We start from the raw sequence: 17,156 nt of genomic DNA, 5'->3' as shown, positions 1-17,156 counted from the left end.
CCACATAGGTAGGAACTAACATTTTTAGACTAATGAAACAGATATCCACAAATATACAACTGAAGTAAAATATCTATAATCCTATGTTTGAACTATGAATTTTAATATAAAGTCATGATATCATTTCTTATTAAAACGCATGTGTGTGTTTTCCCCCAGATCTGTCCACTAAAGAGACACAGAAACAACAACCTACCCAGTGAATATCCCTAGCAACGTGTACTGTTTCCCACTACAAGGAACCAGGGCTCTTTAGAGAAATGGCTGATTCCAGATTTGAGGCAGGAATTATACAAGATAGTCCTGAAACATCTTCTCACATCAGCAAACAAAACTTAGGAGCCAGTCTGAAGAGGCTCCCATTGGCCAAAGATGGGACAATTTTAATTTCATAAGAGAGAAAATGTGCAATAAATCAAAACATCATATGTATTTAAAATCATGCATTTGAAATAAGTCTTTATCAGGGGAAAACACAAACAAACAATGGTCCTTTTTCATTAGCCCGAAAACTGCTTACGGACAAGAACCAATCACTTATCCTACTTCTCCTGTATGAAGTCTTTCTCAGGACAATCAAGGAAGTGGTGATGGGACATCTCTCTTGGGATATCCAAGTTAAAGAAAGGACATAAGGAAAATATCACTATCTTGCAATTCTTAAATACTAGATCTAAGCAATAATCATCAATGAACACCATAAAAACAAGACAAGACTCTCCTAATAAAATTCCCTATGAAACTAAACAATCACACCCATTAAGTATTTTTGCCCCCTTCCCTGCCAGATCAAAGCTCAGTCTAATCAAGTCTCAAGACCTAACTCCTAGTCTGCAAGAAATATGGGGGAAGTGAAACATGTTAAATGACCACCCAGTGATAGAACCAGCAACATCTAGACTACAGGAGAATCCACAGGAAGACACCTGGATTCCTCGCTTCCTAAAACGTCAGGAGGTAAGACACAAAGAAACTTCAGGTTAAAAGAGCCTTACCAGACATCTCAACCAGCTGCAATGTATATGAGACAAGCACATTTGAATACCCATTGGGTTTTTGGGGGGATATTAAATAATTACCATTCAATTTTTAGGTCTGTTATTGGTATTGCAGGGTTTTTTTGTTTGTTTTTTTATAAAACTTACATTTAAGAGATAAATACTAAATATTTATAAATAAAATAATATCTGGATTTTACTTCAAAATTATCCAGAGGAAATATAGAAAAACCAGTTGCTGAAGTGGGCTATGAATTCGTGAAAATTCATTATACTATTTTCTTTCCTTTTGATGTTAAAATGTTCCATAATAAACAGTTAAAAAAGAATGAGTTCTTAATTCTGGTGGTTGTCTGTGAGATTTTCTAAGGCTCAAACCCTAGTGGCATAGGAACCACACTAATAGTTGACATTATATGTAAGATGCCATTAGACTCAAACTCCATTAAATATAAACTATAGGGCATTTTGACGAGGTTCGGTAGTCTTGTGAGGGCTGCATCCTCCATGGGCAGAAGAGGAATGCTGTGTCCTCATATGGCTGAAGGGCAAGCGTAAAGCCTCTTTATAGGGTCCTTAATCCCACACAAAGGAGAAGCCCTCATGGCCTAACTGCCCCTTAAAGGCCTCACCTCTTAACAGCATCCCATTGGCAACATCTGAACTTTGGAGGTGATCCAGTCAAACCACAGCACTGTCCTCTGACTTCAAACACGAAGTCAGGTAAGACATTTAATCACTGAGTTCACCCTAAATGAAGGAAGTAGTACGTTCTATCTTACTTAAGTGCAGTCAGCATTACTTTTTAGAAGACCTAGACACTAAGGTTCGGAAATATTCAGGTTCATCACTGGGCTTTTAGAGATCTTGACCTAATAAGTACCTTTTAAAATCACTCATCTTTTGGCCTACTTTTACAAAGCCCCTGCCATTTTACTTAGATTTAACCACTAAAAGCCATTCACATGGAGAGCTTTTACAAAGGTATCATAATATTCCCTAATTTTTTTTTAAATGGGGTCAGGGCAGAAAGTGGCTTAGTGACTGCCGGTGCTGGGGGACTGGGGGTGGCCATGGGGTTCTTGGGAGGTGATGAAAAGGTTCTGGAATTAGTGGTAATGGCTGCACAACCTGGTGATACACTCAAAACCACTGAATCTCGCGTTTTAAAAAGGTGGATTTTAGGGTATGTGAATTAGATTTCAATTAAAAAAAAAACAAAAAACAAAAAAATTGAGTTAGAGATAAATTTTATTTTGGAAAGTTTATTCATTCTTTGTAATTTTCAAAAAATGTAATACAACGCAAATAGTCAATTTCTACTTAATTTTATGGGTTTTTTTTCCCTTCCTAAAGGAGATAACAATAAGCATAAAACAAAGAGCAATGAGCTCATGCTAATCAGCTTTGCCAGTTCTGGTCATAAATTAGGAATACTGTGAAAGTGTGGTGACATCTACTAACGTCATTTTGCTAACACTGCGGAAGCTCTACCATCGCTAATATTTTAAACAGTTCCTACTAATTTGTTGTAAAAGCAAAACTTCCCACCCCACCAAAGATATCCAACTTTATGTAACCCTGCAGAACTTAAGGTTTTATTCAACATTGAAGACAAACTCAAAAAGACTGCTGATTTTCTTTGATTAGTTAAAAGGTAAAATTTTAGTGTTGACTGTAAACTATATAAAAATGTCAGCTGATAATATATTCTGTATTAATTGCCTAATAAAAGCATGAATACAAATAAAACCCACCAATGTTAACCTTCCACCTTGCTTCACATGTCCATCTCCACATGCTAATGAAAGAAAATGGAACAAAACGTTCAGAAACACAAAGAGAGGTCAGAGGGAGCAGGTGCTATTACCACAGACCCAGACTTTAAAAATAAAAAACTGATAAACACATGGACTCGGCTTTAAGTCTTCCTTACAGATACCTCTAATTTTTAAGTAGAGTCTTTTAATTATTCTGTTTGTAAACTACAAAATCAGGGGTTCACAAAGCTGGCATGAGTCCTTACAATGCAGTTTGTCAGTAGATGATTAGAGAAGAGCAAATAAACGCTACTTTTAAAACTCAGTGTACTGGAAGCCAGTATTTGTTTTTCACCACGTATTTCCAACAACTTAAAGCACCTTCTTTTCATGAACTTCTTACACTCTTCTGTGAACCTTCCAAATACAGAATGAATTAGATTTACTCCCACAAAATCAAACCATATTAACAGGGGCCAAGAAACATTACTGGACATGAAGCAAAGCGAGATTAGCAAAAACACCACAGGAAGCTGCATCTTGAATATATAACAGTATCACACGTCCAGAGGACACAAAAAACTTATAAAAGCAGCTATCAGTGTTATAAATTAAAACTGATAGGTGTTCAAGAGGTTACACAGGTCAGCACAGAATGTCTATTTGAGAAAGATAAAAATTCTCAAAGGAAATTCATCTAAAAGCACGTGAGCACAATCTACAGATGAACTTCCTGATAGAGCAGAAAAATCTTGCAAATCTTTGTTTGGTAACAAGTGAGCTGGTGCCCAAAAGGTGTAATACCCAATGGCTATTCTGTTTATGTGGGAGGAAGGCCCCAAAAGACAGTCCGAAGAGGCCTAACGCTGACTATCTATGTGCAGAAGAGAGGGCAGTCAGGTGCCCAAAGCCCAAGGGACTGGCCCAGAGTCTGTCTGCGGGCAGGCCAGGGCCTCAAAGACTGGGTCTACAGGGAAATGGACTCAGCTGGTAAAATCACCAAGGCTTCATCGTCCACGACCTGGGTCCTAGTTACTCCATGACCAGAGAGCCACAAAGGAGTAGATCTCAAGGAGAAACAGGCGTCCTTGCCTCCCAAAAGACAAAGCAACAGAGGCAGGTACAGAGTACAAGAAACCAAAGTGAGAAATTCAGGACCCATCTACATACCATCATATTCCCACCACTTTTGCTGAAATAATCGGATTTTTTAAAATCAGTTTTTTAACTTAACTGATTGGGGCAGAACAGCCAAATTTTTGTTGAATGGCAGAAACAAATGTATCTTCATCACCAACACTAACTGACTTATCATGTACCTCATAGCTGGAAGAAAATGCTTTGGGCACTAATTTCTCAGGAACACTGCTACAAGAATAAAGCTGTTCAAAATTCATAGAAATGCCAGTGTTTTTATATGTTGAGGCAGGTGAGTTCATTCATTATGTCAGACTCTGACATTGTGTCAGAGCAGCTGGATAAAGCAGAGTTGAAAGTTAAACTTTACCTGAAAGGTACGCAACTTTTTCCTTCAAAATTGGCAAAACATCCATAGCTTTCATTTCATCGTTTTTTCGAAACCCTGAAACACAGAAGGAGAAAATAAAATTACTGGGTTGCTAGAGTGACAGTTAATTCCTTAACCATTCTATCCGATGCCAACACAGCAGCTTTATCCACATCCATTAAATCAACTTAAGAAACATGATCATAGGATGACATTTAAATTCCACGTCTGTGATCACAAAACTGTCTTCTATTTTAATGTTGAATAATGATTTGCACACAGACCCAGAGGCTCATGTCCCCAAAAGGCTCTCAGTCATTTCTAGCAATAACGATTTGGTCCCAAAAGGAGACAGGATATGAAATCACTCCGGATTATTTACCAAATCTTAATTTTTATGTAGATTAATGTAGACACCAGCAAAGAAAACAGACAGCAACACCGCTTTATAAAAATTGCTGCTTGTGACATGCTAAAACCTCTAGGGGGAGCTCAATGCCTCATTCTGTCAGACTTCAGGGTCTGGTTAAAAATACACAGTGGCAAGGAGAGAGGGGGTTATAAATAGCTGGGGCCTGGCTCTCTCCTTCCAGGCTTTCTGGGTCATGCCCCCTGGAGGAATGTCAATGGCTAATGTGGTCATAGGTCCCAGTGCCACTCCAGTTTCAGAGGTGGCCAAGGTCCCTCTTCTCACTAAAAACCAACTCTGCCCCTACTCCCAGTATCTTAGAAGGTCCAGTGGGAATATTGTAGAAAAGGAGCATGCAGTAGGCAATTTAGGCCAAAATCCATCTAAGCAAAAGGAATTCTTGCAGCCCAAAAACTTTTAGCCCAGCTCACCAGGGTGAATGCCTACGTGGTAATTTGGGGTCCAAAACGTCCATACTCATCATAAAAACTGGGTATTTCTCTTGGCGATCTCTAACAGAGGTAATCTAGGTTCAGGATGCCTACCAAAACTAGTAACTAACATTGTTAGCAGAACAATCTCCAGGAAAAAACAAAACACCACTTCCCCATCTCCATTTGTGTTTGTTTTTGCCAAAATAGTACAAGAAAAGCATCACAAATGCTAGCATGGTAATACAACCACAGCAAGATGTAGACTTGGAATTAGAAGGCAAGGAAAGTACTGAAAGTGAAGGAATGAACATTTATTTCACTTTTGGTGTCCTGAGCAGCAACTCCTGGGCAAGCCCTGCTTCAGGGAAAATTTATAAAAAATGACTCTCTCCAGACACTAGAGAATGACAAAAGCTGGGAGAGACACCTGGACAAGGAAATGACCCTGGGTACACACCCCATCATTAGGGCTGTTAGCCTGAGGGCAGGGCCCCATCTAAGCAATGCGGAGCTTTTAAAACCAAAACCAGGTGAATTCCAAGCAGCCCTGCTAAGGATTTAAAGATCTAAATCAAAATTTGAGTTGCTACCCACTGCAGAGACACAGAATATGTAGTCACATGTGGGTCAGGCCAAATTACATGCCTGCTAAAGCAGGCAAACAAGCAGCAACCCAATCAACACCTTCGGGAGGAATATAGCAAAATTCGGTCTCTACAACATACCATTCATAGAAACAAAGAATGAATAAATCAGCGGTGTGATCTGATTTCTTAATGTAAATCACTCCTGTCCACAGAATACGTCCACGTGTGTAAGGAATCCAGCTTAATGAGATTTAACTATGACATTGACAATCACCACAGACTTCACAGCAAACTCATCCGGCTGAGGATCATGAGGTCCTAGGAAGGCTGCGTGGAACTAGTCAGCCAGTTATGGGGAGATTCGACCGAGCTGGGGCCTCCACAGCACCAGGCCATTTTCCTTTCCAATGTACCATGCTTTGTGCTGGCAACCCACCAAGCTTTGAAAACAGCGGCTATTTATAAAAGGCAAAACATCTGAGCCAAGAGTTCTGCAATTTCATCCCCAGGTTCCTTCAAAACTCTTGAATGGATGCAATCTAGTCAGCAATTCACTGCCAGTCACTGTAACTCACTGAATGTGTCTACAAAGACTGACTTCATCTGCTGTGGCTGTCGTGGACACAGATGGCACAGGGGCAACTGCAATGCAAAGAGGACTAAGGCTCGCCAGCAACCCTCAGGGAGACAAGCTGACAAACACCGATAAAACAAGGCAGATTATGGAATGTTCATAGGCAGCACGAAGTGCTATGGGACCCGGGCAAATGAGGAGGAGACAGATCACATGATAGACAAATACTAGGAAGGAGTAAGCGACAGCTGTAGATCCCTATCTACAGGTATTTGAAGGGAGGATTCCACTTCCGTTGCTCAGATGAGAAAACGCATGCTTCCTACCATTCCCACATCCACGCCCACACGTCATGACCAGGACACAACAAGGCCCTCAGACAGAGAAATGTCACCACCAACTGCAGCCCTGGCTCCTACACTACTTGTGAGTCACACAGCCATCACCAAGAAGAATGTCCTGATCCCAATGCTGATATCCCAATAGAGGCTTGTGTGACTTGAGTCATCATTCCAAAGCATTTTTGACAATTACTGCTAACTTTCTGAATCACACGTATTTACTGATACCCACAGTGGAGTGCAAGATGGAAGTGAGGGCTGCCATATTCCAGGCCACCTCACAGGAGGAAGAGCATATTTATTTGAAAGCAGGGTACAGAACACAGAACTCAACGAATGTCTCAATTTCCTATGTCCCACTATGAGTCACAGACTCACTCCCATGTGACCTTTCATTTCTCAGAGCTGTAGTGATGTTAACCTATGGGTCCCTCAGTTTCCCCCCAAATTAAGGAAGACTCAGTCTTTCTAGAGGAAGAAAAGCACATGAATTAATGAGAAACTGATGTGAAAAGGTGCTTCACTTTTATTGCGATGTAGGTACATGCCCACGCATAGACCAGAATATACATTCTAACCAGTTTAACTATACTTTTGTAGACCGTCACTGAAAAAGATGTTAATTTTATTTAAACCATCAATTAATACTTCGAAAACAGAAAAGAAAATATAAAAGGGGCAAACATATAAAACTAACCACACAAAGAAACTGAGTTTGTGGTTATTGTGGTGACTGGTCACTTAGGTATTATTTTAGATCTCATTTCCATTTAAAAAAAAAAAAAAAAACCACCCAATAAGCAAAGGACTCAGGAAGCATGTATATACTAAAACCAGATTAAATATATCATAGGTAACTTTCAATAAAAAGCAGGAAGAACCCGACCATGAAAGTTCCTCAGATCAAAAAGGCAGGCTGTGTTCCATGCCCTGAAGAGCTGTTTAGGAAAACAGTGTGGGACTATAAAAACGTTCTAAAAAATTAAAAATACACGGCTTCTGTGCCATTCCACAGATTCCAGATTACACAGCCGATACGACTCAACTCCTAATGCTTTCTTCATTCATGCATTAAAGGATCTAGCTGTGGTTCCCAAACTTACTGAACAACGGCTGCCCTCGGTGGGCGCCCCCGGAAGCACACACTTCTCCAGTCACAGAGAGGTTCAGGAACAGCAAATACCACCACGGAGAGGCCCTGCTGGGATCCCGGACCTTATCTTTGTACCAAAGACCAAGCATCAGCAACGTTTCTACTTCTCAGTGCCACCAGGGGGGTTTGCCAATGCTACTTAAACAGGTGGAAGGGGGTGCCACAAAGAGAAATTCGGTAAAATTGGGATTAACAGAAAGCCTACACAAAGAAGAGCAACTTGAGAGGAGATAACCAGAGGGTAGATGGCCCAAATCGGGGGACATTTACTTGTACCCATTTTTTTGAATTATATAATCTTCTAAGTTATATAGAGCCCATACTAAACTGTGCACAAAAGACAGACTGGATTTCTGTTACAATTTGAAGCATATTTTGCTACTATCTGAAATACAGCAACCATTATGGCCTCTAATGAAAAGCTGGCTTCGGGAAACAGTGAAACAGCAAGAATGGAGTCAGCCGAGGCTTATCTCTAGGTGCAGAAGATGTTTCCCAGGGGAGTCCTTAAAGGCAGGCAACAAATATGCTTCTGCACCAAGTCTACAATGACTATGTTCAGAATGTTTACACTAATATTTGTTGAATGCTACTGAGGAAAACAGGTTTGGATTTAAAAAATCAGATTTTAGAGTTGTTAACTAAATATACATAGGTGGTGCTTGATGGTTTTCTTTCTGCTTTCAAGCCAACACACAAAAAACTGCTTTTCCCTAAAATAAATTGGAATGTTTAGAGATTTTAATATACTAATTTTAACATAACCACAAGTTTCAGCATATTACTTGCCAAAATTAATTCTGTTACCACCTTTCAAATTACGATTTGGTTCGACAGCATGTCAGTGTGAGCATAAATGTTAAATCTGGACTCCCAAATCACTTCTATTCCTTAATAATAAACATTATATTCTTTATCAAGTGAATAGTTGCCTCTTTTTCTCGAGACCAGCCAATTTGCCACAGGACATGTCTGTTTTGTGCCCTGCTGTATCCTAGACGCCTAGGATAGGGCCAGGCAAAGGGCATTCACCAGATGTGGGATGGCTGGGTAGAAAGATGGATGAACGGGGAGGCCGAGGCAGCCAGATGGCCTGAGCTCGGAAGTTCAAGGCCAGCCTGGGCAGAATGGTGAAACCCATCTACTAAAATACCAAAAATTATTAGCTGGGAGTGCTGGCGCACACCTGTAGTCCCAGCTACTCAGGAGGCTGAGAAAGAAGAATCACTTGGACCCAGGAGGCAGAGGTGGCAGTGAGCCGAGATCATGCCACTGCACACCTGGGCGACAGACAGAGACTCTGTCTCCAAAAAAAGAACAAAAAAAAAAAAAAGAAAAAGAAAAAAGAAAAAGAAAGATGGATGGATGAATGAATGAATGAACTCAACCAACAAATTAATATATTTCTACAGCGGCTTGCCCTGAACCCCTACACAAGAACCCCAATATTCCTTAGTACTTTCTACCTTCGTTTTGTGAAGTATGTTTTGTGAAGTATAGTTCAGCCTTCAATCATAGTATGATTTATATTCATAAGATGGAAAATTAACCTCCCTGCCCTAACAAGAAATATTCTGCAAGTTATCATTCAACAGTGAAACATCTTTCCACTGAACCAACAGTCTGGAACTTCAACTATCTAATACCCCACTGATCAAATCAATTACTCATCTTTCATCCTGAGACCCTGCAAAGAGGTGCTGCACTGAGACAAATACCCTTCTAAGCGAGTCACTGATGACCAGAATGCTCACTCACTTGGTCACCTCTGTGGCATTAAATTTAAGACAACAATAACAAACAGTCCAGGAACAACAAGCCCCTCTCCAATTTATTTATAATAAAAAGCACCCTAGAAATATTTTCACAATGAGCAACAAAAGTTTTATATAGCATATTATGTTAAAAATGGTATTTTTACAAAAGTGGCACAAAGATGAATCAAATGAGTGAAACCATGAATCAAATTTTAAAATTTTTTAAAGTAAAATGTAGGTTTTATTATTTTTTTAATCCTGTATTTCTCCCAGGACTACTGGCAGATACTAGTAATCTGAAATTTTACATAATCTTCAAATTAAACTAGTCGAATGAGTTTTTCAGTAAAAATTGTTAGAAGAAACACGGTTATTCCTTGACCATTTGAGCTGCTGAACAAAATGAACTGATGCGGTTCTGAACTGGCTGTGTCTCCTCCTTTAAAGGCAGCCAAGCCCACAAGACAAACTGTGCTCCTCACCCATTCGCAGAGGTTTCATGTGCCTGTCAGCTATTCCAAGTTAGTGTTTACTAAATTGGAAAATAATCTGTGGGAAGAGATTGGAAAAAAAAAAAAAAAAAAGAATCCTACATACTTAAAAAAAACACAGGTTGCAGCAGTAACAAAAATGTTAATAAATAAGCCAGTATTTTTAAACAACCAGAAAAAGAGGGTTAAATAGTAAACCGGAGCTTCCTATTAGTACCGGGTCTTGGTGGTGATTACCGAATTTTACTCATTAGTTAATTTAGGGGAAACTTCGCGCGCGCGCACCTGCACACAAAGAGCAGGGTGATAAATCTGCATCAGCTTGGCAGGCACCGCCCTCGCTCGGCAAGCTCGTGCGCAGAGGGAGGTGACGTCACCCTCTCCGTGCCGGCTACTTCTCTGCGGAGCCCGCAGGATTATGCTCTCAGCACTGGGAGCGGCCGCGCGTGGCTGGCTGCACGATGTTTGTGCTATCAAGGGTTTTAGCTGTGCACGCATCTAGAAGTGATGCATAGGAAGGAGACATTTCAACAAGCCTAGATCCTTTATGAACATGTTAAAGGGTGGGGGGAAGATATCCCTCATTTTTTCTAATATGTAAAAAATAATAATAATAATAATACAATGCTTATATTATTTTTAACATAAATATATCACAATCCACACTTATAAAATGCGTATAAAATGAATTACGACTTACGTCAAGAATATGGACATGTTCACAGACAAGACCACACAAGAATATGGATGGGGTTTCACAGTATAGCATTACAGTTTTTACCTATAATCTTTATGGTTATAACTGTTGGACTGGCTAATGTGTCCCTTCACATGATTTTAGAAGCAACAGCCTATAACAGCATATCTCAAAGAAAGAAAGTAGCATATTTTTTATTAATTCAAGGGAGTTAAAAGAAATTTCAACTTAAAATAGTTTTTAGTATCTTATAAAATACAAAAGACAACCAAAATAACCAAAGACCATAACAAAAAAACACGTTTTTAAAACAAATACATATTTTTTAATGTAAATGAAACAATCTGTAGAACTCTTAAGGTTTGATGTTTTAATTATGTATTAACTGTGCAATGGAAGTTAATTCAAAAGTGTAACTAATAGACAATGGAAGGGAATATTTTGATAGTCAAAAAGTAGTAGTATTATAAAAGGGACTCTATTTCTTACAATCTCATAAGTCAAAAAAGAAACCATGTGCCCAGGTATGCCATTCATGTTTGGAACCCCAGGGACGAGCACAGAGCTATGCACAGAGAAAACTGATCCTGTTTGCCTAATGCCAGAATAAAGAACACATTCGTCTACCTGTCTGTGCATGTCTCTGTAAAGCCTGTCAGGGATGCCTCTGAGGCTGTATTCTGGAACTGGAGTCACCCCACCCTTATCTACATATATACAATCCCTAACCCATACACACACACATACCTGCACCTACAGGGTTCTGTGATGCTGACCTGCTCCAAAGACTTGCTTTACCAAAGTGTCTCAGGAAAGTCATTTAGAAATTTAGAGTGTATTAAATGAACCAGAGGGATAGCACTGCTACAATTTGATTATCATATCAAGTGGTTTGTACACATCAGATCAAGAAGGTTGACTGCTAAAAGAAACCCTATTCAATCATTGTATCAGTCTTCTACACATTTGAGCACTCTTACTCTTCTTCAGAAAAAGAAAAAGAACAAGAAAAAACTCAATGGCCCCATGTGTTTTAATGCAGATGACAATCATATTCTGTAAAAGGCTTCAGAAAATAAAGCTATAATTCTACTCCTTTTCCTCTATTATCTTTTTGATTACTACATAAGGAACTGGGGCCAGAGGGGCTCTCAACCATAGAGAAGTGATATAAACTAATTATCTGAAAACCTCTCTCAGTGCACATGGACTAGCTCTGCATGGAGTCGGGGGGTGCTCATATACAAAGTGTAATCTAGAGCCTTCATTGACCTTAGCCTGTTTGGGAAAGAAAGCAACACATAAGTGGTCAGTTCTGTGGTACAGATATTTGGCATGGAAAAATCAGGGCCAGAGGGATGAGAATAGGAGAAGATGACCTATCAAATAAAAGATCTGTGCAAAGTGTGGAAGAAATAGTCCAAAACTGGGCAAACTGGAAAACAGAGAGCACTCCAGCCAGAGCAAGCAGCATCAACAGATGCAGAGAAACAAAAACATAAAACATTCATGGAAGCGAAGAAAGCGGGGGTGGGGTGGGCTATTACAGTAGGTTTTGACTGATAGGTAGGAAACTGGCCATCACTGGAACAAAGAAGTGCCACGAAGAAGAGGCATCCACACGCCTGTAGGATAGCCATGCCCCCCTGAACGTCCAACCCTGCTTCATGCTCATCCCCACAAACCTGCTCCCCACAGTGTAGGTCCCAGCACAGTACCTACCTCATAAACCATCGACCTCATGGCCCAACCAGGAACCAGGCTTCTCCCTGCCCTCCATCCTCTCTCCCATCCCCTACTTCCACGAAACAAGGAGTTGCAGGGACTCCACAGTCCCACGAAGCACCCATGTCTCCGCCAGCATTGCCCTCATGTGCTGTTCCAGTGATCTCCTAATAGATGTTCGTAATTCCCTTGAATGCATTCTGCCACTCTCCCTAGCATGTTTCTCAAAGATCTCATCATTTTCCCTAAAATTCTTCAATGATTTCTTGGTGCTTTCAACTATAGTCCCTCATGATCTGATGTATGCTGCCTCCACAACCTCACTGGTTCACCACTACCCTCTCCCCAGGCTCACTCACTCCAGGAACTGCAGTCACCTGCAGGGAAGCCACACCTCCACCTCACCACCAAACCTCCATACACATGCCTTCCCCTCCCCGCTCCCAACACACACCTCTTCTTCACCTGCCCCCGGTCTGGAGTCACCACTGCTCGACTAGACACCCCCGGGATGCACTCCCACAACACCCCAAATCCTTATCGCACTGCAGGGGAAATTTCCAAAGACTTCTCGGTGTTCCTATTAGCAGCTGGGCTCCAGGGGCTATGCTGGGTCTCACTGCATGGCAGTCTCACTGAGCAGACTGCCATGGCGCAGAGTATGAACTTAACACCCAGCTAGCTAAACCTCAAGGTAGCAAACAGGTGGTACTCTACAATTCGTGGTTCTGGGCAGAGTATCCATTTAGGCACAGAGCAATAGCGACAGCTCCGACACATGCAACTGGCTGTAAAAACTCCTTTGAAAAGCTAAAGTGACTCCATTCATTCTCTGTCTAGTATATTTGGTGACTGACTAGTATATAAAATTGCATTTACATATTATCTATCTATATTTCAAAGGAGAAAAGGGTTATTACCTTAAGTTTTCACAACATAATTTAAAAGTTACCTGCCCAAACCAAAGAAACCAATCATCTCTGATGGAAAGAGATGGCTGTGCTTTGGAAGAAGTGAACTGGGAGGCTTGTTGTTCCAGCACCTCCACAACCAAAGGAAACTCAAGCCTCCAGGGAAGTGGTTTCTAAGCAGGAAACACAGAGCCTCACAGCTCTGCTTCTCTGCAGTCAGTGGGCTTTTCCCCAAGAATTTAAAGTGACACTGAAATGTTTTCATTATGAGATTTTGTAAACAGACCAAGCATGATGGAAGCAGCAAGCCGAGTCAACTCCACACACCTCAGAGCTGAGCACCCCTCTTTGTTCCTTCTGAATGTTAGCCCACACTGCTGTCTCAGGTCCCTCAGCACCAGAAGGCTGGCTGGAGGCAGCCTACTGAGGGCTCACGTGACTCCATTTGCTGCCACATTAACCGAACACAAGCTACGCCTCTGTGAGCCCTCACAGCACAAACAGTAACTCCTCAGAACATCTGTACTACTTTACTCAAAATCCTGCCTGGGACTGACTGTGAGTACGAAGGGTACAGAACAAACACTATACAACAGGTAGGCCAAGCCAAAGTGTTCCAGACAGTCTATACGTTTCCAGAAGAAAAAGGAACTGAATTCCCAGCACTGAACCATGATTTGGGTTTAAAATTTGGCTTATTCTAGCTCATCTCCACATGAGTATCCTCTACCCCAGCCTTACCTCCTGCCGACCCTAAAACTCAAAGGTTCTGATTCTGAATGAATGTTTCCTCCACAGATAAACAAACAGGGGTTTAAGGGGGGGTAGGGGTAGGTGCAGGTACTAGTCACTGAAGCCACAATCCTCATCCAGGGGCCTTGCTCACCAACAAATGCCTACCAATCCCCTCTATTCCAGTATTCTGTGTTGATTCATTTTCCAGCCCCGGGGAAAACATACACCAAAGTTGAGTGTCTAAACAAGCTATCAATTAATCTGAGTGACCAGTAATTATGTCTAATTTAACATACAGTATTCAGAGTTACTAAATTACACATATAAAATACCAAAGTTTCTCCTAATGTTCTCCACAACGTTAAGATACTTTAGGTCCATGCCCACTGCAAAAATCCTGTTAATTCATTTACTCCTATTAATATATAATGTAAAGTAAATGCCACAAACGAACATCAGAATTTTTAACCGAAGGTCTGAAAAGTTATTTCCACTTCAATAAGCATGGATTTGATTCTAACATGAAACTCAGTACAAAAATAAATCTTTAATAACATCAAAGAATTTGGCAGAACTTTCTGCCAGTCAGTCCCTTGATAAAGCTTAGAACTGTGTTTAATCGCTTGGCATTCATAAAAAACATATTTGTGCATGGTACTCTCTTAAACCCCCGAGATTTTTCCCCTAAATGGCATGTTCCTGATTTTAAGAAGCTTATACTCTAAAACAAAATAAAACACACATTAGACTAACCAGTAGCCTTAACCATGTACTCAGTAAGAGCTGATAGACAAGTATGTCTTCCAAAATACATTGTTATGTATAAAGAGATTTAGATACTGTTATGATTAAATAGACAAATCCATTTAAGAGTGTTACTTTTCACTGAAATGCTGTATCTATCGCTGACACTAAAAATAAGTCCTTAATATAAAAAAGGTGTTCCAGACCATTCTGAAAGGGTTGGAAACACTTGCTGTAGAGATTAGAAACACAAACCACATTATTGAATAATAATGTAAGTAGCATGTTCAAAGATTACTGTGATATTCTAATATTAGAAACCCACCTTATAGCTCACATATAAACTGCCTTGCCTAAGTTACTTCAGTTAATCTACTTCGACAGCGTTGTTCCTTTTTCTCTGAATGTAATTTGCAATACATCTGATGCTCTGAGGATTCATCCGATCAGAGGCCAGTCAAGTCCTGCTCTTTAGATGTTTATTGACCCGCAGAGGCCAGACAGCCTTGTAGCAGCCTAAGAAACCCAGTAGGAGCAATCCTGCAATCCTGTTACTGTTAAGACAACTCAAAAAAACAAACAAAAAAAAACTGGCACTTTGTAATTTGTTTTTAGGCTTAATTCAGAATGCAATCTACAGTTAATTTGGAAGTTTTCTTCCAGATCCTTCTATTTGTTGTAGAAAGATTTGGCTGTTCAACAAGTATGTGTTAGCCCGGAGGCCATACCTGTCCAACTGTCTCAGGATTATACTGATGCTGGCAACCACTGGCTTTTGCTCATATTAACTCAGGTGCTGCTGTCCTGCCCTACACCCTCTTTTCCCAGGCAGAAAAAGAATTCTGGTAGATAACCCCCTATCATTTACCCTCCTACTGAATTGCTAATGAGAAATTTAAGAAATTACGAAGAGGGTTGAGAAAAGTAATGCATCTGCTAAGGCAGAAAACAAAGAGAAAAGAGAAATTCATTTCAATTCTTCTCCTCCTACCTCTTTCCCCTCAAATTCCCTTCTGCATACAGACAAAAGCAGAGTGGTGTTTTTTTTTTTTTTTTAAATTCTGGTTAAAAATGTGTTTATTAAGCCAAATAATCTAAATATACTGATGGGAAAACAACTTTTGACATAGAAACAGATTTGCTGGGATGCACTCACCTCTCTCCTGGCATCTGTATCCATATTCAAGCACATTCACTGGTCAAGAGAACGATGCACACACAGACACTAAGGAAGACCGAAGGCGTGAGGACCCTCCAGGAGCCGGCAGAGGGAAGCCTCAGGAGGAAATCACTGCTTGGAGACCCAAGTGAGCTTGAGGAAATGACCAGCTCGCTTGTGGCCTGGTGGCATTTCCTCCCTTGGATTACCCCAGGGGAGGCTGGTGTTTAGGAACTCGAAGCCAGCACAGGCTCAGAGGGCTGTGCAGCAGTGCCCCGCAGCCCACCACCCAGCAGGGCAGCAGCCCTCATCTGCTTCGCTTCCGCCGTCTTGAAATGACAGGGCACAGCTAATCCAGTGATCACAAAAAGTTCCCACAGAAGCAGCTCCAACTGTGTGACCATCTCACTCATTATCCCCCTGGGCCACTGCTGCGGTGCAGGAGGCTGGGATGGCTAGAGGCAACTGGGCTGGTGCTGGGGCCACAGGGCCTCCTCCTGCTTGCTACCGGGGGCCCCCAGTAAATACTGGGGAGGTAGAAGGCGAGAGGCAGACCAAGCTCTTCCGCAGTTTTATATCTTTAGACACCTGCCCTGCAGTGCCCAATCTGGGTGGGGTAAGATCCTAAAAGACTCTGCAAAGCTGAACGTCTTGTAGGCTGTGGAATCTGTTTTCCTTTTTCCAGTCTCCTAATTGCTACATTCCTGACAGGACATCTCAGTATCTTATCTACTAGAAAGCACAGGGAATATCGTTTTCCAAATTAAACCCAGTATAGTGATAAAAACGGCAGTGCAGTAAGGACATTTAAATAAGGTGTGTAGCACTCACTCACCAGACAACTCTCTGCCCCTACAGCATCGTTCCAGTACCCTGCAGGGAGGCCTCAGGGCGCCTGCTGCCCCAGGAGCTGGGAGCCAGCAGAGGAGATGACATAGGGTTACAAGAAGCCACCTTAAAAGGGAGCTACACACATGGAGACGAGGTGTGGAGAGGATTCAGGAGCACACTCACTGTGGGGACAGGCAAAGCTGCACTTCACTAGCATTACAAGTTTTAAGTAGATCAGCTGCAAGCCACAATGGTGCGACAACTCAAAATGAAATTTTGTGTCAAGAGTTACTTAGGTGTCTAGTTAGGAGCCTGGGCTAGCCACCTCCCAGGTGGGTGACTG

General features: G+C 41.2%; 1 protein-coding gene across 5 annotated transcripts in view; it reads right to left on the bottom strand.

Moving 5' to 3' along the window:
* The window catches only part of TRIO (trio Rho guanine nucleotide exchange factor), a 366,542-nt gene that overhangs the window by 233,340 nt on the left and 116,046 nt on the right, over positions 1–17,156 (bottom strand). For all 5 annotated transcript variants that reach the window (XM_015139750.3, XM_015139749.3, XM_078004622.1 and 2 more), the window contains exon 2: positions 4,266–4,340. In XM_015139750.3, the coding sequence (XP_014995236.3) occupies positions 4,266–4,340 (75 nt within the window). The remainder of the gene's footprint in view (positions 1–4,265; positions 4,341–17,156) is intronic.

Source organism: Macaca mulatta, chromosome 6 (genome assembly GCF_049350105.2).
Source record: "Macaca mulatta isolate MMU2019108-1 chromosome 6, T2T-MMU8v2.0, whole genome shotgun sequence".
Taxonomy (NCBI): Eukaryota; Metazoa; Chordata; class Mammalia; order Primates; family Cercopithecidae; genus Macaca; species Macaca mulatta.
Note: the sequence above shows the minus strand (reverse complement) of the source record. Positions and strands in the feature narration are given on the sequence as shown.